General features: G+C 39.0%; 1 protein-coding gene across 2 annotated transcripts in view; it reads left to right on the forward strand.

Moving 5' to 3' along the window:
• fhit (fragile histidine triad diadenosine triphosphatase) overlaps positions 1-23,413 on the forward strand; it is a 253,367-nt gene that overhangs the window by 202,981 nt on the left and 26,973 nt on the right. For both annotated transcript variants that reach the window (XM_027176380.2, XM_047810216.1), the window contains exons 4-6: positions 1,636-1,781; positions 5,799-5,828; positions 15,810-15,878. In XM_027176380.2, coding sequence (XP_027032181.1) covers positions 1,636-1,781; positions 5,799-5,828; positions 15,810-15,878 — 245 coding nt within the window. The remainder of the gene's footprint in view (positions 1-1,635; positions 1,782-5,798; positions 5,829-15,809; positions 15,879-23,413) is intronic.

The following is a 23,413-nucleotide window of genomic DNA, read 5'->3' on the forward strand; positions in this document are numbered from 1 at the left end:
ATTCTACATTTTTTTTTTGAAAGATTTCTGTAAAGATGCTTTGAGAGAATGTCTATTGTTAAAAGCACTATACAAATAAATTGAATTTAAAATGATGTTTCAGGTTTCCTAACCTCCGCCACTGACAGGAAGGCTAAAATAATAAATATAAATATGATAATTAACACTTTACGAGCATGGTGAGCGAAAAAAAGCATCTCGGAAGGCATAGAACATTGAAACATGAGGTTGGTGAACTACAAAAGCAAAAAAACCACATCAAATTTTGCTATTGTTAATGAAGAACTGGACTCCACGTGATTCTCATACAGTGGTGCCTTCATTTTAAATAGATTTAAAACGTGTGCTAACTATCGTAAAACATCCCCAAATCTTTCGTGTAACCAGTGATTTTTGATTATTAAGCTTTCTTTTCTGAGCATTGATACTCGTCAGAATCGGCCAGTCCGTATTTCTTCTCATAGCCACTGATATTCTAATAGTTTGTCCTTTACTGTACATCTGTTTCATTCTGGTGTGTGTCTTCTATTCTAAACCAATCCAGGATTATAAGTGTTTCAGATTTCCTTTTAGTTCTCCTCTCAGTTTACAAAAGTAAACAAGAGAAGGTTCAAGTCTTCATTATTAACAGTGTTAATTCCAAAGGCTTATATTCAAGTTATCAAGCTATTGGCAAGGCTGAAGATTCTTGGACATGCTACTGTAGCAATATGAGTATTATTCCTACGTAAGTTCAGAGGAAAGTTAGCCAGGAATCTATTTCCGTAATGATGGAATAAACTGGCGGGCGTAATCTATAAAATCTTCATTTACACAGCTCTATTACAGACAACAGCAGAAAATGCTTAAAACTCAACTATTAAATTTTTTATTTAAATTAAAAGCCAATGTAACACTAGCAATTAAACCTTATTTATTGCCTCGTGTTTGATTATAGACAGTCTGTTTCTCCATCTGGCTCAGAATAAGAAAGATTTGGGCAGCTCTGGTTTACAACAATGTGGACAACATGAATCGCTGTTTCACACTTTAGCAGCAGGATAACGATTAAATCACTTTGCAAGAATGAAGAACTTAAGATGCGTCGTCAAACACAAAACTGTGAAAATGTAGTGAAACAAAAAGTTAGCAACACTGCGTTACAGGTTTTCCTGAAGACTTTAAGAGCTTGTTTTAGTTTAATGGATGTTAAGGATCAGTTAAGCGTTAAAGCATGTAATGGTGTAATGGTTGGGATGTGGTAGCCTAGTGGTTAAGGTGTTGGACTAACAATCGGAAGGTTGTGAGTTCAAATTCTATGTCCACCAGGCTGTCGCTGCTGGGCTCTTGAGCAAGGCCCTTAACCCTCAATTTCTTTCCAAATTCCCAGGTAATATTCTCTGAACAAAAGTTGACGGGGTCACATTGAAAGTAGAATCATTTTAACTAAAGCATTTCTGGTTTAAATATTCTAATTATTCTTTAAAAAAAAACGAATTAAAATAATGACAAAGTTTTTTCGCCACAAAAAAAAATCTTTTTGAAGAGTTGGAATTACTTCAAACTCAAATTTCACACTAAATTAAAACATCTTTCTCCACACTAAATGTGAAATTTGAGGATGTGGAACTTTTCCTTGACCGACCGCTCCTGTAGATGTGTTAGTGTGTCCCTTAAGGCCGGTCGAGCGTTTCCGTGACTTGCGGCCTGATGAAGTGGCGGATTTGTTCTGCACCGCTCAGAGGGTGGCCAACGCTGTGGAGAAACACTTCAGTGCCTCCTCCTTGACCATCGCCATCCAGGTAAATATTTCTCTCACACACACTTACTCTAACCCTAAACCTAACCCTAACCCTAGTCTCACAATCAAGAAAGTGTGATCAGTAAATTTGCTGGAATTTCAGGTTTACATTAAAAGTTTTTTTTTTTTTTTTTATAAAAAATTCTGCCACAATAAATATCCCACCGAATGAATTTTAGAATATATGGTTTAAATTAAATCAGTTTTTCTAAACTGGATTTGGTGCAGAGACCTAATGCTATTCAAGTGAAGTCTATTTCTTTTCCGTTTGATTTATTTAAGAGGAAATTAATTGTGAATGTTCTAGAGGTCAAGAGTGACTTAGTGGTACGATTCTACTGATGGCTCATATTGTGTGGGTGGAGTTTCCATCTTCTCCTTGTGCTTTGGCGGTTTCCTCCTTCAGTCCAAAGACTTGCATTAAGGCCACTATATATTGTGCCTCGAGTTCTCTTGCATAGGCTTCAGCCTCCTGATTTGTCTAAAATGTTTTTTTTTTTTTCAAGCCCATTACATAATATGTCCAGTTACATAAAATATGCCAGCCCCCTTCCTTTTTCCTACACTTATTGCCATTATGGAACCACATTTTTATTCTTCATTTCACTTATTTTTTTTTACTCCACAACTGAGAATCCATCACTGATAATGGTCTAACTAATGGATGCTGTTTCCATGGGGAAAAAAAAAGCATTCGCACGAAACACCTTTAGCAAAGTATTGTTAAAGAAACATAACAACTACATGCCATTATAATCCATTTCCACTGTCTATTGTTCTTTTACATCCGTCTTTCTGTTCTTAAAGGAATTCTTAAAATAAAGTCTTAGTTATTTCACATGCATGGAGAACTAACAGGAGAATACCACCTGCTGGAATAATATATTCACGAGTGTGTCGGAGAGAGACAGAGAGAGAGACGGAGAGAGAGACCGACAGACAGAGATAGTACCTTCATTTTGCATAACCTTTGATATTTATGCTAATTCCAGATGGTTTCTCTCTCGCTGCGCTACGCTGCCTGACAAAAGAAAATCATTTCACTTATCTGACGAAAGGCTATAATCAATATTCCTTCACTCAAAGGCAGTACGACGAGATTGGAGATTAGATGTGTCTGCTTTCAGCAGATTGTCCCAGGCTTCATGGTACCCACAGTTCCCAATTTAAAAAAAAAAAAAAAAGGTTCCTTGCTGGAGTTCTTTTATTTTCTTGTAAAAAACAACAACAAAAAAGGTCTGGGAAATGAAAAGAATCAAACGTGTTTATTGTGACCCTGTGGATTTACAGCACAACCCTGTAGATAAGGTCATGTTGTGATTTGTGAGCTCTACATCTTAAATCTTTGTTTAGATAAATAACTTCAGAAAAGGATTTCTATTTGTTACTTACAACTGAGCAACTGAACTGAACTTGCTCAGGGGCCCAGCAGTGGCAGCTTGGTGGACCTGGGGTTCGAACCCGTGACCATCCAATCAGTAGCCCAACACCTTAACCACTGAGCTACCACATCCCCTTGTAGCTTGTAAGGGAGTTGATGAGAGTTCTTTTTACTGAAGAACAGTAGAGCTTTGCACTCTTAGAAAAAGGTTCTAGCCTTCTGCATGGAACCTTTAAGAGTCCCCCCATATGGCCAACCCAAAGAACACTTAAGGGGGCTGATGGAATGTTTTCTTTTATGAAAGTACACCTCTACACTCTTAGAAAATTGGTTCCCTAAGGGTTAAAGGATTCTACAGGAACCATAATGTTCCTCAATGGAAGAATTCAACTAGGGTTTTTAATGAAATGTTTCGCATGAAGTTTATATAATGGTTTCACAGGTTTCTACTCCTATTTGTTTGAGGGTTCTTACTTCCAGGGGGACAATTGAAAGAATCTGTAAGGGTGGTTGGTGGTAGCACGGTTTTAATTAACATGTAGCTCTGAACTCCTTTGGGGTTTAGTCTGTAGCTCACCAAATGGTCTGTGGCTTTCCACTTGTTCTGTATTGAATCTTTAAGAGTTCCTCCACAGTGAAAAACTGAAGAGCCCTTAAGGCTGGTTAATGGAACTTTTCAGCAATTAATTACAGCTCTACAATCTTCAAAAAACGATCCTCAAGGATACTTTGAATAACTTTCCAAAGGCTTCTGTTTGTTTTAGAGTTATACCTTGAACCATTATCAGTTTCCACAGCATAACAAACCAAAGGGCTTTAAAGATGGATGAGTTTTAAGAGTCCCTGCAGCATGAAATATCAGAGCCCTTTGGTGAGCTTTCCAAAATACACTTGATTGGACTTTTTTTTACACTCACCAGAGGTTTTCTATTTCTGTTTGTTCCAGGGTTCTATACAGAACCTTTAAGAACTCCATCAAAGGACCAACCAAACAACCCTTAAGGATCCTAGACATATATTTTATTAAAGTTCAGCGTTGGATTCTTTGAAGAAAGGTTCCTCAAGGGTTCTTAATAGTTAATGGTTCTTAGACTTCTAAAGCAGAGCTCCTTCTTTCCCATGATGGAAACCATAAAACCTTAAAGGGTATATGATATACAAAACTTTTCCTTCTTAAGAATACATGCTCGCTTAAAATTAGAGAAGGTTGGCTTAAATAAAACTGTTTACCGACCGAGTCTACTTTTAGAAAAAGGTTTAAACCCTCTGGAACTCTGTGGAGGAACTTTTAAACTCATAACCATCTGAAGAACCCTTGAAGAAATATATAAATGATTCTGAAACCATGTTTTTCACATTACACACGATACTGACTGAGATCAATGCAGTCCTTGAGGTTCTATATAAACAAGTGTGGTTCCTTACTTTGTTAATAGAACCTTTTCCCAAATAAAAATGGTTCTATATAGAACCCTTGGAGAGCATTGAATTTAAACTTTCATTTTAAAGCTGTGTAATATTTCAAAGAATGAGGAAAATGGAATGGGGTGAAGGTATGAAGGAAAGAACAATAATTAAATTGCGGAATTGTTTAATCAAACGTATACATTTCTTCAATTAACAATGTCTAACAATAAAATAAAAATCATAATGAACCATCTTACCCGTTGTTTTTTTTAACGAACCCTTTAATAACCTTCTACATAAAGAAACGTTTTAGGGTTCCATATATCAACCAAGTGAACCATTCGTTTTAAGAGTATGAGGTTTTAATCTTCAATTAATATTCTGTTAAGGGGGCAAGGTGGCTTAGTGGTTAGCACGTTCGCCTCACACCTCCAGGGTTGGGGGTTCGATTCCCGCCTCCGCCTTGTGTGAGTGGAGTTTGCATGTTCTCCCTGTGCCTCGGGGGTTTCCTCCGGGTACTCCGGTTTCCTCCCCCGGTCCAAAGACATGCATGGTAGGTTGATTGGCATCTCTGGAAAATTGTCTGTAGTGTGTGAGTGAATGAGTGTGTGTGTGCCCTGTGATTGGTTGGCACTCCGTCCAGGGTGTATCCTGCCTTGATGCCCGATGAAGCCTGAGATAGGCACAGGCTCCCCGTGACCTGAGTAGTTCGGATAAAAGTGGTAGAAAATGAATGAATGAATGAATGAATGAATAATATTCTATTAAGGCACAGGATTTATGTACCTTAATAATCTGTATGCACTGGAATAGAAGTGTGTCACCCAGTTTCAAACCCAGTTGTCACTCAATGAGTTCGTTTCTTTTCATGAAAATTAAAATGTCTTTTTTTTATGCAAAATCATGGACCAACTCAGATATTTAGGGAGATCTTTCCCAATCGTATTCGCTATTTATCCACATTTAAGGATAAATCACAAATCCGTTTCACAGCTCCACAATTCCTACAACTCCTAAGTGTTCTCACAACTTTTCTAGAACTTATGACTATCTCTTGATTGTCAAATATGTGTGAAATAGACCGAACAGTAAAACCTCACTTCAAAATTCATGAGGTGCCACAGCGGTGACACGATTCATTTGAAATTAAAATGTTGCTGAATTATTGAACAGGATACTTCCATTTCGAATTCCAAACCATTCCTAATTATCTTCTTCTGTTCCCAACAGGATGGACCCGAGGCCGGACAGACGGTGAAGGTAAAGCCATAATAATGCACTTCTTTTAAATTTATCATGAGTTCTCACTGATGCTTAGCTTGTATTAAATAATCATTGTTTTTCATTTGGCGGGACCCAAATCCGTGGAGTGTGTCAATTTTTTATGGAGTTCTTTTAAAATGCTTTGTCTATGTCTATATGGGTGAAGGTTAGAATGACAGACTGAGACAGGAAGAGTTTTAGGATGAAAGTCTTTGCTAGAGGCTCACATTATTTCATACCCCTTCCTGGTTGCTCTGTTACAAATATTAAAAGTTGCATTTTTATTTGTTGTCCCAGGAATACAATACTAGGGTTAGAGTTATCCTACTTCATCATCTGGGGCATGTTGTTTAGCCTTGTTTATGTTTTTCCAGTTCAAAAAGTGACTGTGAATAGCATCACCATGTCTTCACGTTCAAGCCCAAGCTGCAAGACTGCTTTTTTATTCATTATATTGATTTAAAATGAAGGAAATGAATCAATGTTTGAGAACTTGCAGTGAGTAGGTCACAGGGTGTTTTTCCTTGCCACCATCACCTCTGGCTTGCTCATTAGTTATGAGTTTAAATTTAAAATGTATATCTTGAATTAATACAGTATATTCCAGTAAAACTGCTTTGTGACAATGTCTGATGTCGAAAGTGTTATACAGATAGAATAAAATTGAATTGAGCTAGTGCTGTCTGTAGACAGTTTGCTTGTCTAGCTAGCATTCGGAGCAGCGTTAGTTATTCTGTGTTGATGCTGTGGTTCCTCTTTATATTGTCACAAAACACCATTTGATGTCCGCTTTGCTCTAATTGCAATTGTTAATATGTCATCAAATTATGTCCATGTCATATATTTTGTGATTTCATGGGACTGTAATAACCTTCTGCGTTCGATTCGGTACCTTCTGCATTTGATTCAGTACCTAATGCATTCAATTCAGTACCTTCTGCATTCGATTCAGTAACTTCTGTATTCGATTCAGTAACTTCTGCATTCCATTCATTACATACTGCATTTGATTCACTACCAATTACATTTGATTCAGTATCTACTATGTTCAGTTTACAACCTACTGCATTTGATTCAGTATCTGCTGCATTTGATTCAGCACTTTCTGCATTCAATTTTATACCTTCTGCAATCGGTTCAGTACCTAATGCATTTGATTCAATACCTTCTGCATTCGATTCAGCACGTACTGCATTCAATTTTATACCTTCTGCAATCGGTTCAGTACCTAATGTATTTGATTCAATACCTTCTGCATTCGATTCAGCACATACTGCATTCAATTTTATACCTTCTGCAATCGGTTCAGTACCTAATGCATTTGATTCAATACCTTCTACATTTGATTCAGCATGTACTGCATTCAATTTTATAGCTTCTGCAATCGGTTCAGTACCTAATGTATTTGATTCAATACCTTCTGCATTCGACTCAGTACCTTCTGCATTTAATTTTATACCTTCTGCAATCGATTCAGTATCTGTTGCATTCGGTTCAGTATCTATTGCACTTTCCCTACAGAGTTAACACATAGGTGATAATATTTTGATTTTAATTCGGCCGATTAACTGTGTTAGGTTCGCACTGTACTGTAACTTGCCAGGAAGGTAGTGGGTGATGTTTAAAATTGAAATGAACCACAGCATCCTGGGTCACTGAAGCATTCTTGGGTCAGCAGGTTGATTATTTCTTGATGATTTTTCCTAATGTTTATGTAGGTTGCTAGATTAATTTCCATTATGAATGGAGGGTAATTGCATTTTTAATAATGTAATGTTTTTTTGAATCTTTTATAGTCATAGGATTAGCATTGTAGCAATTACTCACAACACCCAAAATCCAAGTTCACTGAATATGTTGAGGAAATTTCTCTATTTTCCACCGTTCTCACACTTCCTGATGCTAATTTTCTTATTAAATGGCATTAACAGTGTTGTCCCTAATGTGCACATACCCATTTTTACTGCATATGGAAGTTTATTAATTATACATTTATAGCAGTCGTGGGGAGAGAACTGCCTGTAGCCTGAAGTGGGGAGTAATATTGAAATGTTAATGGTGTAATTCGAAGAGAAGTTGTAAAGCCAGGGAACCCAGAGGAGGCCCCATAATCCCAATGACTCTAATCAGACCCGCGGCCACAGGATCTGCCATTTCCATCTCGTCAAATCCGAAACTAAATATCTGCACTATTACATAAAGAGCATAACATTGAGTTTCTTTTTTAGAGGGGAATGTGTGGGGGGAAGCTACAAGCTTCCAATTCATGTCTCCGAAGACATAAGATTCAAAGTGACTTTCCCTGTAAATGAGTTAAATCCACATAGGATCCAGTAAAATCCTTCACTAAATGTGGCCTGATCGGATTACAAGGTATCCAGCAGCACCTCGTTTGGTGCGTTACGTTTTTTTTGTGCTCTTTGTTCCTAAGCGATGAGATTGTAGCGTCAAAGCCTTTACGATCAGGTAGGCCTTCGAAATAAGCCCGAGTGGCTTCTTCTACATTATGCATTTATATTTAGATACTGTATTTTTCAATTCTTCTTTATTCAATTCAGTACCCTCTACATTTGATTCAGTACCTACTGCATTTGATTGAGTCCCTTATGTATTTGGTTCAGTACCTTCTTCATTCAGTTCAGTAGCAGACACATTTGGTTCAGTACCTTCTTCATTCAATTCAGTACCTTCTACATTTGATTGAGTACCTTCTTTATTCAATTTAGTACAGTAGCAGCCACATTTGGTTCAGTACTTTCGTCATTCAATTCAGTACCTTCTACATTTGATTTACTACCGACTGCATTTGATTGAGTACCTTCTGTATTCATTTCAGTATCTTTTTTATTCAGTTTAGTAGCAGCCACATTTGGTTCAGTACTTTTTTTTCATTCAATTCAGTACCTTCTACATTTAATTGATTACCTTCTGTATTAATTTCAGAACCTTCTTAATTCAATTCGGTACCTTCTACATTTGATTCACTACCAACTGCATTTGATTGAGTACCTTCTGTATTCGGTTCAGTACCTTCTTCATTCAATTTAGAAGCAGCTACATTTCTTTATTTGATTCAGTAGTAACTGCATTTGATTCACTGCCATCTGGATTCAATTCAGTAGCTACTCTGTTTCATTCAGTACTTACTGCATTTGAATCAGTACTTTCTGTATCTGATTTATTATCTTTTGCATTTCACTCACGTGATATTGTGTGTGTGTGTGTGTGTGTGTGTGTGTGTGTGTGTGTGTGTGTGTGTGTGTGTGTGTGTGTGTTTGTTTTTGCTAATTTAGCAACAATAAGCCTAGTTAGGAATCTCTTTGTATTCACAATGTAGCCCGAGAAGGCAAAGGAATTGTAAGAGAAAGAAAAACAAAACAAAGACAAACAAAAATGTACTGCTTAACTTGGTTTTCAGAGTTTTTTTTTTATTCAATTTTTTGCCCCCGTTGTTAATGTTGCTTTTGCTCCCTCTTGTCTCCTCTCCTTCGTATTCATTAGCCCCACAGTGCATGCTGGTAGCATCAGTCTTCCCCGGTAGAGAAAAACAGCCCTGCGGTCATAGCATTAACAGCAAGGCACGAGTTCCTCCGTGCTGCCGAACCCCGCATACTCAATCACCACCTCTAATGGCTGTGGTGTCCTAAAATGGAGTTTTGACTTATTGGTTGGCCTGGAAGTTCTTGCTGCACGGTCAGAAGTTTGCGCCGGAGTTTGTCGGGTGGCGTTTGAGGAGTTAACCGTTCCATGAGACGATCCATCTGCTGTCTGGGGAGATGAAATGGTGTTAAGAATAAAAATAAATAAATAAACGTGAATTATTAATAAACACAGCTATGCCGCTTTCAGAAGTCAGGAGACGATCTCTAAAAACCCCACCTCTGCTGGACCTCCTTTTAATCTTTATTTTTATTGCCAATTTAGCGACGGCCAATTTCTCAGCTGCTGCGAGTGTGGCATGAGATGATATAGGTTGTCAATACAAACAAGGTTAAATTGAAATAGATTTCAGATTAAATTTTCCACTCTGACGGATGAACCCAAGCATCCCTGAGAAACATGCGGTGCGTCCTGCAGAATAATCCGACAGACCTGATGCAATTTTGCGTTATATCTTTCGATCTTTTCTCCGTGAGGTGACGGCCATCTTTTGGAGTTAACGGAGAAAGACTCCATTAACGGTTTTGGTGCTTCTTAAGTAAGCAAGTAGAGTAATCTCCATATTTTATAAACTCATTTTCATGGACTTACTCTCCTGCCCAGTCCTTTTATGAAAACAGATTATCTGGTGCACGTTGCACACCTGCTACGTTAAGTGCACTTGTGCCGTTTGTCACCGTTTGTGTTATTGCGATCAGGTGCTGGGAGTTTAAAAAAAAAAGAGGGCGTGATTGAATAAAAAAGAAAAAAAGAAGACACGCTCTATAGAAATGAATGCTTTTTTTTTTCCTCACTAACTTCCCAGCCTGAAGCTACATGAGGACTGAAGAGAAGTTCTAAGTATTCATATGGTAAAATTGGGTTTCCTCAATTCTCCGTCTAACAGAAAGAAAGCGCTGGAACGACGCAGGAATTTTAGTCATTTGTCTTCCTTAGGAGGGTCATTTATCTTACTTCTAGAGCAGGATGGTCTGGAGTACATTAAAAAAATGCCTGAATATATACATCATTGCCAACCTAACCCATTTGTGTGTATATGGAGTAGTCAGATCAATGGCCCTCTGTTCATAATGGATCCATAACATATTTATCTTTACGTGCGGAGAAGCAGACGTTCACGTGGTCTCCTGCTTCCTCTTCCAGGGATGTAATGGATTATTTGCGTGATGTTTGGAGTGGTCCTTGTTCAAGCACACTCTAATTAACATCATTAACACTCCTAGCGCTGGATGTACATATCTAGTAAAGAATACTTGACTTGGTCCTTTAGCTAAACCCTGTTTAATGTGTGCTTGGTCTTCTTAATCGATCCACTTCCTGATAAATGTCACGTCCTTTCTATACTGACAGCATGTTTAAGACAAGAACGTTTCTTTCCATCGGCGACTTTCTCATCCGTACAGCATCGTTGCTAGAATTTCTTTTTTTTTAATCTGCTCATCAGAATATATCGTACTATAAAGAAAATAAAATAAACTCTGAGCTGTGCTATCCATCGTTGCCATTATGTTTAAATGAAAACCAAGCGCTCCAAACAAATCAGATGAAAATTAATTAGCCTGCGTTTCTTGCGCTGGGATACCCGGTGTTGCCATTATGTTTAAAAGAAAATTGAGCACACGAAATAAATCAGATCTAAATTAATCATCGTGCAATTAGCCCACCCGATCGAGGCGTGAGGCGTGCGTCGTGCGCGTGACTGGCAGATCTCACCAGAGGCCACGTAAATATTAGTTCTGCAGTGATGGCGCGTAGGTCCTCGCATCCGTTTGCGTGTGTTTTGCACAGAGAGCAATTCGTAGCATATGCTAAGCAGCGTGAAGTAAAATGGTCCCCATCAAACCACAAAGCAAGATGAATCTCGTGGTAAATTACGCACCACTTTCACAAACCTTGCTTGCAGGAAGCTTCGGGAGGAAAAAGAAAGAAAGAAAGAAAAAGAAAGAAAGAAATGCAAAAAAATGGATATACTGTATATATATATATATATATATATATATATATATATATATATATATATATATATATATATATATTTGTCGTCGTTGTCGTCCCCCGTCTTGATAAGAGCACAGCTGTTCATGACAAAGTACATTTGTCTGGCTGTCTGAATAGATTGAACCTAAACAGTATAAATGGCACAGCAGCGATTTTGCTCATTTGTCCGGAGTCAGGAGATAATTAATAGGCATCTGTTTTAATTAGGAACTTTACAAACCTTTTTACGTTGAGATGATCTACTTTCACATCACACACTTTTTGTCATAGGACCTCGGGAGTAAGAGACGATTTTTACTGAAGGACAATTATATGAATTACTGAATTATTGAAGACTCAATTCATGTCATGTAGGATTATATAATGTAATAAAGTAAGTACTTCACTTAACAAGAGGAGAAATAAAACACACATAAATACGAACATGAAGACCTTCAGAGAAAAGTTACACAAAGCAGATCACATGGGGATTATTATTATATTTCTGTCTGAATTGAGGACCCACTGTAAACTCCTGAAAATAAGCTGCATGCTTTATTTTTTTATTTTTACCAAATAAAAAAAAAACAGAAAAAATTCTAAAGTCGAAAATAAATGAATTATAAATTTATAAAATTATAAATTATAAATTGTAAATATAAATTGCACCATATTCAATGAGTGATATGTGAAAATCACATTTTTCTTTCCACACATGATTCTTTTCATTTTATGTGTGTCCTTTTACACACGATTTTTGTTAGGTTTTTAATTTTTTCACATTTTCATCTTTCGCACCTGATTTTTGATATTTTAGGTGCTTTTTTTAACACATTTTTCAGCATAAAAAAAAATTGGTTCATTTCTCCATATGTGATTAAAAATGCATCATTTTGCATGCTAATTTTTTCTCTTTACTCCTTTTCTCCTTTTCATTTTGTTCAACTTTTAACATATTTCACATTTATTTTTTTGTAAGATCACATTTTGATCTTTGAATATGTGTAGTTGCTTCATTTCTTTACTCGTTTCATTTGTTACATGTGATTTATCACATTTATCAGATGCTAATTTATACAGGGTCATGATTTACATGCTTTGTTTATTTATAGATGATATTATTTACATGATATATTGATTTTCATTGTTTTTGTTTTTACATGTTTTCCCATGTAGGGCATGCGGTTTTATTTGAATCCTTTTAATTCCATGTGTGAACTGATGTCACACAATAAATTATATTACACAACAAATGGTATTATAGAGTATGGCACAACAAACAATACGTGTTACACAACAAGCTACAGTATAGCACAACAAACTATATTATTGTGATACACAACAAGCTACAGTGTAACACGACAAACTCTAGTATTGTGTTACACAACAATCTACAGTATAGCACAACGAACTATATTATTGTGACACACCACAAACTACAGCATCACATGACAAACTCTAGTATTGTGTTACACAACAAACTACAGTATAGCACAACGAACTATATTATTGTGACACACCACAAGCTACAGTGTAACATGATAAACTTTAGTATTGTGTTACACAACAAGCTACAGTATTGTACGACAAACTATTATAGTGCTACGCAACAAACTACAGTATAGCGTGACAAACTCTATTATTGAGCTTTACAACAAACTACAGTGTCGTTTGACAAACTCTGTTATAGTGTTACACAACAAGCTACAGTGTAACACGAAAAACTTTAGTATTGTGTTACACAACAAGCCACAGTATTGTACGACAAACTATTATAGTGCTACGCGACAAACTACAGTATAGCACGACAAACTCTATTATCGAGCTATTATAAACGTTGCTACTATAGCAACCGGGAGTAGGAACGCCTCTCGCTAGCGTAACGGTCCAACTGACGTGTGCATGCGTAATTTGTAAACATTTGCTCTGCAAACTCTCAGAGCATAACATAACCCAAGCTCATCTTCAGACACGCAGGGAAAGCTTGACTCCTCGAAACACATGCAAATCGTACCGTGACGCACGTTAAACGCCTGACCTTTCCTCAGCTCCTAGTTTTTTTTTTTAGTCTGAGTCACGCTGATAAAATTAAAAATGAGGAACCGAGAGGAAACCTGCTTGCACTTTCTTTGCATTCAGGTAGGATGGGAAAGGTCGGATACATGAGCTGATCATAAAACTATGAGATGACATCACATGAAGACATACACACACACACACACACACACACACACACACACACACACACACACACACACACACACACACACACACACACACACACACACACACACAGTTTCAGAGCCTTGTTTAAGCTCAGGCCTACACGAGGCTGTATTTAGCCTTGGATGCAGCCTGTTAGCCTTTAGCCCAAAGTTTCCAGCTTTTCTAAGTCCATTATCAAATGACTTCCTCCTAAACAAAAGCTGCTCTCTGTATTTTTCCTTCAACATTTCCTCAAGGTAGACAAATTTAATAATACAGTCATTATGCAAATGGTCTCATTACCACATGGCAACAAGGCAGATGCCTGCAAACATGTTATGTTGTTTGTAAGATTTATAAACAGTTATTTGCCAGAGCCATGTGCTGTTTATCAAAGCAGACTAATGAAAAATGAATAAAAAGCCCAGCGGTGTGGTTATTACACCCCGGACGGGTGCAGGATGGCATGACGAGGAGTTCTGATGATACATGGTGAATATTATTTGCTTAGATTTATGATGGACTCCTGATGTGTCCACTGATTATTTGGAGAGGAAAAAAAAAAGTGTCCGAAAACTCTAATTATTTCAGAATTTGACAACTCGAACCAAAATGTCCCAGCATCCTCTCTGTCCATCAGTGACATTTGACTTTTATGACACATGGTGTGCGCTGTTACAGGAAAATATTCAACTATGGCATTGTGATGAAGTCCAAAAAAACGTCCTGATCTGTTTTAGTCTTCTTATAGACTAACGGACTTTTTATCCGTTTAAGGTTACATTGAACTATCTTTATCTCTCTCTTAAAAATTACCAAGAAAACAGAACCTTCAATTGTCCTGTCTGTTACTCATCACTGTTGCTATCACTATTAAATAGTCTTTTCAAAGAAAATGCCACCATATCAATGATTAGGTCTCAAATCCCCACCCCTCTGGAGTTAGGGGTTTGATTCCCACCTCCGCTCTTTGTGGGCGGAGTTTGAACATTCTCCTTTTGCAAAGGGTTTCCTCAGGGTTCTCTAGTTTTCTCCTCTGGTTCAGAGATTTCTAGATTGTCTGTAATGTGTGAACGGGTGTGAATGTGTGTGTCTGTCATTCCCTCATCCATGCTTTGTTTCCCAAGTCTCCTGGGATCCCTGTGACCCTGTGGAGGAGAAGTGCTACAGAAAATGAATGGATGGATGATGGATGGATGATGGTAAACGAGTCCATGTCCAATTAGTTGTTGCCATAAAAAAAAAAAACAATTATAGCAACATTGAGAATAATTTTCAAGTGCTGCTGAGTCATAAAAACTATAGTCATGATTTTTATCTGATTCCTGATATCAGCATTTTTTTAATTACTCTGCCATTCTTCGTAGTCATGGATGTGGGTTTTTTTTGCGGCTAATTGCAAACTATCACTGATTGCAATTGTACCAGGAACGGTTGATTTATACGCACCCCTGCGGATGCCCTTTTCCTGTTCCTACTTTCATTTGAAGTAAGAAAATGAAGTTGAGGGAGAAAAAAAAATGGAGCACAAAAATAACCACTCCATTTTTAAATAATTCAATAAACACAAGACGGTTTTGTTTAATTAATAAAAACAAAAAAAAAACAAAAAAAAACAGACAGTTGTGTAAGAAACCTGAGAGAGAGAGAGAGAGAGAGAGAGAGAGAGAGAGAGAGAGTGAGTGTGTGTGTGTGTGAGAGAGAGAGAGAGAGAGAGAGAGAGAGAGAGAGAGAGAGAGAGAGAGAGAGAGAGAGAGGAAAAACCTTGACTAATGTGCACCCAAGGAGAGCAGAGTTTCACAAACCACCGGTACAGATGGTCGAGTTTGTGACAGCATATTGCGGTGGGGAGCTGCAAAGGACGTCTGACAAAGTCAATTTAAGTTTAAAAGAAAAAAAAACACACAAACACACACGTGCAAATCTCTGCGGTTTATCAGACGTAAACTTGGAGGAATTTACTATAGCCCTCTTGTGAGCAGAGAGAAATACACATTTGCCTTAGCAAAATCAGCACAGTCCCCGTGCCAGATTGCGAATTAATTAAGTATTGTATCTGTGCAGATATCGTGCTTGGTAGAGCGTGGCTGACAGAAGTGCTTGTAATGAATGCTCTTTCTGTTTTTGTACTTGTAGCATGTGCACGTCCACGTACTGCCGAGGAAGCCTGGAGACTTCGAGAGGAACGACAGCATCTACGATGAGGTGACTGATGATTTACTTTTATTCCAGGAGTAGGGGAAAAGTTTAGAAGTCAGGTTTTTATTCTGTTTGATAGAGAATTAGATAAATACCCAAGCTGCTTTACAGTCCTGATTTACTTTGTTAATTAAGCATCATTGTTTATCATGGAAATTAAAGCTTCTGAGTGTAATGTAGCATTTCTGGGATTTGTGGGAAATAGAGACCCCTCTGGTAGAAAGACGCTATTACATACCTATTCTACTTTCACAATCCAGTACTACACACTAAATCTGTGGGTCTCAAGGTGAAGTCTAATGGAAATTATAACCCTTTTGATATTAATAAATAACATCTAACATGTCTAAAATAGCTTGTAAATTTTTTTAGGAGTTTTTGCTTAAATGCCTGAAATATAAATACGCCTTTGGTTAACACAAGCTTGAGGTATTTTCATGTAATGTTTAATGGCATTAAGTAAGTGAGTGTTTCTTTTTCTCTCATAAATACTAATCCGGGTCACGCAAACAAGAAGAAACATCTAAACATCATCGATGCTCTGATACAGTGTGTGTGTTCGTGTCCTCAGGCTAGCTGTAAATACAGCAGGTTGCCTCAGCACCACTTTTCACCGCTTATTGCAGACTCTTTCTTGAGATATTTGCGAATGTATCACAATGACAAAACCTGTGCAGAAAAACCTTCAGGGTTTTTATAGCTATCTGGTCTTTATAACCAGTGGATATTCTTCATGCTTTTTTTCACCCATTTGTTAGACTGTGACATTTTAAAAGTGCAATCATCGCTACCAGAGCGAATAAATAAATAACAGCCACTACAGGATATTCTAATGACCGCTCGGAATAGAAAGCAGCCTGCGTTTATTAATATCGTATTGTGCTTCTGGGGGGAAAAAAGAGAGAATAAAATAAATATGCTTGGATTGTTGGAGAAATGGTTTTTATATGTCTATAAATAATTGCTTAAAGGTCTTTGTGCCTCGTGTCATGGTGCTAAACGTCATGTACTCGCACCTTTAAGCGATAGAAGTGTTCTGCTAGCTGTTGCCCGTTAAAAGATGACCAGAGCGAGCCGCAGTTCTATCGTTCCCTGTCTTTTTTCTTGTATGTGTTGAAACTGATGTGTGGAGGCACAGAACAGGAGCCAGAAGGTCTAATCATTTTTATTTGAAGGCCTCGTGAGTGGTGTTGAGGTGAAGTAGCCTTCAGAAACTTACTCTGTGTGGATGAATGTAGCAGTTTTTTTTCTTCTTTTGGTTTGTTACTTAAAAGCCATACATAATACACACAAAAAATAAATGCGGGGTTAATCTGGATCACTGGAAGATGCCATAAAAATGTTTGTATTTTTTTGAGAAGTTTTTGAAGAGTTTGGTGAGTGAGTGAGTGAGTGAGTGAGTGAGTGAGTGAGTGAATCAGTGAGTGAGTGAATCAGTGAGTGAGTGAGTGAGTGAGTGAGTGAGTGAGTGAATCAGTGAGTGAGTGAGTGAGTGAGTGAGTGAGTGAGTGAGTGAGTGAGTGAATCAGTGAGTGAGTGAGTGAGTGAGTGAGTGAGTGAGTGAGTGAATCAGTGAGTGAGTGAGTGAGTGAGTGAGTGAGTGAATCAGTGAGAGGGTGGGTGAGTGACTAATTGTGTTAGAGGGTGAGTGGGAGAATGAATCAGTGAGAGGGTGAGTGAGTGAGTGAATTAATGAGAGGGTGAGTGAGTGAGTGAGTGAATGAGTGAGTGAATCGGTGAATTAGTGAAAGTGTGTGAGTGAGTTAGAGGGTGAGTGGGTGAATGAATCAGTGAGAGAGTGAGTGAGTGATTGAGTGAGTGGGTGAATTAGTGTGCGGGTGGGTGAGTACGTGAGTTAGAGGATGAGTGGGTGAATTAATCAGTGAGATGGTGAGAGAGTGAGTGAGTGAATCAGTGAGAGGGTGGGTGAGTGAATCGGTGAATCAGTGAGAGGGTGAGAGAGTGAGTGAGTGAATCAGTGAGAGGGTGAGTGAGTGAATCGGTGAATCAGTGAGAGGGTGAGAGACTGAGTGAGTGAGTGAATCAGTGAGAGGGTGAGTGAGTGAATCGGTGAATCAGTGAGAGGGTGAGAGACTGAGTGAGTGAGTGAATCAGTGAGAGGGTGAGTGAGTGAATCGGTGAATCAGTGAGAGGGTGAGAGACTGAGTGAGTGAGTGAATCAGTGAGAGGGTGAGTGAGTGAATCGGTGAATCAGTGAGAGGGTGAGAGACTGAGTGAGTGAGTGAATCAGTGAGAGGGTGAGTGAGTGAATCGGTGAATCAGTGAGGCGGTGAGAGAGTGAGTGATTGAATCAGTGAGAGGGTGTGTGAGTGAGTAAGTGAGATAGATGTTGAGTGGGTGAATGAATCAGTGAAAGGGTGAGTGTGTGAATCGGTGAATCAGTGAGAGGGTGAGAGAGTGAGTGAGTGAATCAGTGAGAGGGTGAGTGAGTGAGGGTGGGCGAGTAAGTTAGTAAGATAGAGGGTGAGTGGGTGACCATGGTGACTTTCTTTTTCACATACAGCTTTAGTTTGCCTGGATATTATGCTGCAATCTGGCAACCTTGCTTAATGTCAGTGCTTCTGGAGCAATTTGGTGAATAGTACAAAACAAAACAAACAGATAATGCTCCTGCTGGATCCTGCATAAGTGTACAGTATATTGTTGATCATTTGAAACAATGTATGAGATTTCAGCTTATATCCTGTAGCGTAACTCAAGAGTGATAACCTCTTTCTGTCATTTTGTTTGAGGTTGTCGTTATTAAGGTCATCGTGCGTCACCAGAGTCTCCAGTGCTCATGAGCTGCTGGTGTTCGGGAAATGACTGAAATGAAAAATAATAATTCGAGAGAAATTCGCCTGACATTTTCCCTTACGTCCTTACATACACTCTTTCTCTCTCTCTCTCTCTCTCTCTCTCTCTCTCTCTCTCTCTCTCTCTCTCTCTCTCTCTCTCTCTGACTTTCTCTTCCCTCAGATATTCTTTGTTCTTTGTTTATACTCTTCTTCTCTCCCATTGTCTCTGGCTGTCAGTGAGCCTTTCTCCATTTCTTTGTCTTTCTCTTGGCCCTCTCTCACCTTCAGCTCTGCCTGCTGACGTCTCTCTTTGTCTCTTTCTCAAACGTGCAGCCTCACGCTTTCTCCCTCCCTCGATCTGTCTCTCTCGGCCCACCAGCATCCCGAACACCCCCGATCACAGCCTCATCTCTTCTGTGGCTGATCCGTCTGTCACTTGGAGGCTGTTTATCCTCAGAGCGTTAGGCGGCGGCCTCGCGGCTGGCATTTTCTTTGTCAGCTCGCTTAGACGAAGTGACATTCGGTGCAGCGCGGTCATAAAGCGGCTGACAGCGCCTCTCTGAAACACACTGGCTTTAGCTGTAGCTTTTGTGCTATTGCCCCGCTCCAATGTAGAAGATGGCATTTCCAATTTTCTTTGCCGTGTCACCTTGACGAAAAAGCAGCTGTCATTGTGTATATCGGGGCTTGTTTTGTGTTGGTTTTTCTTTTCTTATGCCTCATTCTTTGAATTGAGGAGGAAAAAAAGAAAAACTTTTACCTTTTGATTAAAGCTCCAGAAGATGACTAATGGAATAGAAAAGAGCAGCGTTTTTTCCGACTTTTTCTTTGACAGTAATTTAATACGTCAAGGAGAGTATGTGCGTTAAAGGATGACACCGGTGCTGTGAAAAGCCTTGAGCGACTCAAGCGTTCAAGCGTAGGAACAATGTCAGCAATTAACGCTTTGTATTTGTCTCTTATTACTCCAAGTCCTGGCTTATTGTCCCTAATGCACTAACTGGCTATTAGCCAATATGGCTGCCGATGTGTTTAAAAGGAAAGAGACACTCGTTTTCAAGAGAGAATGGTGATAATCAAAGAAAGTGTGGCATTACTGAGTTTTTTTCTGCCCCTCAGAATGTCTTCAATAGCACCTCTCATTACCGCCCCTGAGCTATAAAAACACAACAACTCTCATTTAAAACCAATTTATTGCTTATAAATGTAGAAAAAAAACGAGGAGATAGATTGGGTTACGGGGCCTGGCGTGTTAGTAGGGCCTGAACATGATGTTAATAGTTACACAGACCACTGAAGAACGATCTGCACACTAATAGCTGTACAAGGGAGACGATCGATTTTGATTCCCTTTAACTAATGAGCTAACCAGTGTGTCCACTAACCTGAGCTGGAATTATTCTGACAGTTAGATTCATGCCTCTATCTATCTGTCTGTCTGTCTGTCTGTCTGTCTGTCTGTCTGTCTATCTATCTATCTATCTATCTATCTATCTATCTATCTATCTATCTATCTATCTATCTATCTATCTATCTATCTATCCATCCATCCATCCATCCATCCATCCATCTATCTATTATTTCCTTCCTGTGTCGCTCCCCCCGCCCTCCTTCTGAATATGGGCCCTATCACTATCAAGTTAATTGTTCTAAACTAGTCATCGTCCCATGTGCACAGGCTTTTTTTGGTATCTGCCCCACAGCTCTGACTAACACCGACCATGATAAAGATAGGCTGTGGACCTGAAGCCTATTCTGGGAACACTGGCCATGAGGTGGAAATGCATCCATCTTTCCTTCCTCCCAATTTGACCCTTTTAGATATGTTACAATTAGACCCTTTGTTATCTCTTTGCTAAGCAACAAAGAAAAAGTCTCGGATCCTAATAGTTCCAAGTTTACTGAAGTTTACTATCCCAGTTGTATCGTTTAGTTTATTTATTTTTTTTTTTAATCAGATCCTTTTGTTCTCACTTCCTAAACTGTGTTGGATGTACCCGAGATGAGATGAACTGATTAAAGCCAAAGCCATAACCATTCTTCAAGCAGGATCCAGTGTTATTACAAGCTCACCAGTTTAGGCTTGTTAATCGGTGTTGGCACCAACCTCATCCTCTCTGAAGGAAATCATGATAGACGCAGCGGACATGCAAAAATGCCAAGAGCTTTTTTTTCTGCCTGCATCAGCTCGGAACGATTGGCTTTGATTATATCTCTCCTTTCCTACACCAGGTCAGGGTGTCCGGAACGAGTCTCCATGGGCTTGTTGAATTAATTCCGCATATTTTGTTCTCGGATGATGTCCTCTCGTTCCTCTATCTGTCTACTCAATCAATAAATCCTCTCCAAGCTCGCTTCAGTTACTCAGAAGTCTCCATTTATATGTCCAGCTCCCGCGACAGTGAAATCAAGCTCTTCTTGCTTTCTTGCTCAACCCTGATGCCAATTGATAGCCGTGTTCATTAGATCTTTATCAATGACTTAGGCCGCAAGCGACGGAGATACCGAGCGCATTCCACGGATCCACACGGTTGTTTTTTTTTTTTGCACAGCATGATTTATCTCCAGTCTCTTCTTCCCTTTGTGGCAGCGTTATTAGAGAACATGAAGGGGGAGAGGGCAATGTAATGAGAAATATCATTGTCTCCTCATGTTCCTCCCTTCACCGACAGTGTACAATCCATCTCCCTGACACTCACCTAGTTAACGTTTTTATCAGCGGGCCAGAAATTTCAGACCTTTCCTCCAGATGGGACTGGAGGCCCTACGCTAATAGTTTAGATAAAGACTAAGAATCGACGGACGTCAGACTTATTTCTTTGTAAATGATGCCTTGGAAGTGCCACGAGGCTGTCGATCAGGAACAAAGCCAAAAAAAAAGCTTGGTTTTCTGTCACAGGCGAAATTACTGTACTAACCAAGCAAATCTGAGACTGTATTCTTCTTACTGTGTAGGTGTGTATGAACCGCTAAACCTAGCTCATGTCCAACCTACATTTAAGTGTTAACGGTTAGCTAATACAAAGCTGTGGTTTTCATACCCAGTACAGTAGGAATTATATTTCACAGTGCATGGCCTGAGGAAAGGTGCATGAAGCCTACCACAGTGAATACATACCTTATTTTCTGCATGATGGGCTTTTGTTCTTCTTTTTTTATGCCCAATGTTTAGAAAAATCTTTTTTTCAGTTTGGTAGCAGTATGGAATGGAAAGGGAAAATCCACCTTGAATTTAATATATTACATTAACATTATTCTATATACATTATAGCACAAAAATTTTGCCATAAAAATGTAAATGCATATTGTATTACATTTACATTTTCCACCTTAAATGTAAATTCCACCTTAAATTTTAATGCATGTTACTGTTACAATTACCACCTTAAATTAAAATTCCACCTTAAATATAAATGGATATAATATTTTATCCATTCAATTGAGGCTTTTATCCAAAGTAACTTACAAATGAAGAAGTACAAGCAAAGTGATCGATCGAGTAGTGAAGTCGCAAGAGGTCCAAGTGTAATGTGATTTATTTTATTATTTATACATTCCTTTATTTCTTTATATTTGAGCGTGGGAACGATTGGCGGGACTTTGGTGATTTTTTGATGATAGTGAGAGATTCTTAATTCCACACCAACGTTCATTCCACTACTGAAGGACAGTCAGTAGGTTGTGGTTGGTTCTGAATCTTGCTGAGTCAGCACTATCCAGCGCCACTCGTTAACTAAACCCAGATTGCTCTCTCCATGTGAAGTTAGCATAGCAGACAAGTGCTCAAATAATCCAACAAATTACAATCATAAATACTTTACTAGGGGGGGCGTGGTGGCTTAGTGGTTAGCACGTTTGCCTCACACCTCCAGGGTCGGGGGTTCGATTGTGTGTGTGGAGTTTGCATGTTCTCCCCGTGCCTCGGGGGTTTCCTCCGGGTACTCCGGTTTCCTCCCCCGGTCCAAAGACATGCATGGTAGGTTGATTGGCATCTCTGGAAAATTGTCCGTAGTGTGTGAGTGTGTGAGTGAATGAGAGTGTGTGTGTGCCCTGTGATAGGTTGGCACTCTGTCCAGGGTGTATCCTGCCTCGATGCCCGATGACGCCTGAGATAGGCACAGGCTCCCCGTGAACCGAGAAGTTTGGATAAGCGGTAGAAAATGAATGAATGAATGAATGAATACTTTACTATAAACAATGAAAAAGATAATACTTGTAACGATCATTCCTATCATACCCACCAGCCCTACATTGACTTTTTTATTACAAAGTATTTAATTCACGCTGCAATATAATGTGTTATTGAGTGTTTTGCTCTGGAACACAGTGATGATCAGTACTCATGACAGTCTCGTCATTCGTCCTTCTCCGTTTTCGTAGCCGTCCCGATTTAGTAACGAACATCAAACTGCAGCCTTCTATGAACTTGTTTTGACTGAAGATTTGTCACCCGTCCAAGCTAAGAGGTGTAATGACATTGCTTTGCTGTATATTATTGATTAGCCCATAGATGCCATGTCATTTTAAATATCAATCTCTGTGAAACTGCGGGTTTGTTTTCCCTTCTCTCTCTCTCTCTCTCTCTCTCTCTCTCTCTCTCTCTCTCTCTCTCTCTCTCTCTCTCTCTCTCTCTCTCTCTCTCTCTCTCTCTCTCTCTCTCTCTCTCTCTCTCTGGGTTTTTTGGTTCTTCTTCACACAGCTTGACCCAGAGGGTCAGTCGAACTCGTGAATGTGTTCCGAGTT

The sequence above is a fragment of the Tachysurus fulvidraco genome, chromosome 2 (assembly GCF_022655615.1).
Source record: "Tachysurus fulvidraco isolate hzauxx_2018 chromosome 2, HZAU_PFXX_2.0, whole genome shotgun sequence".
Lineage (NCBI taxonomy): Eukaryota > Metazoa > Chordata > Actinopteri > Siluriformes > Bagridae > Tachysurus > Tachysurus fulvidraco.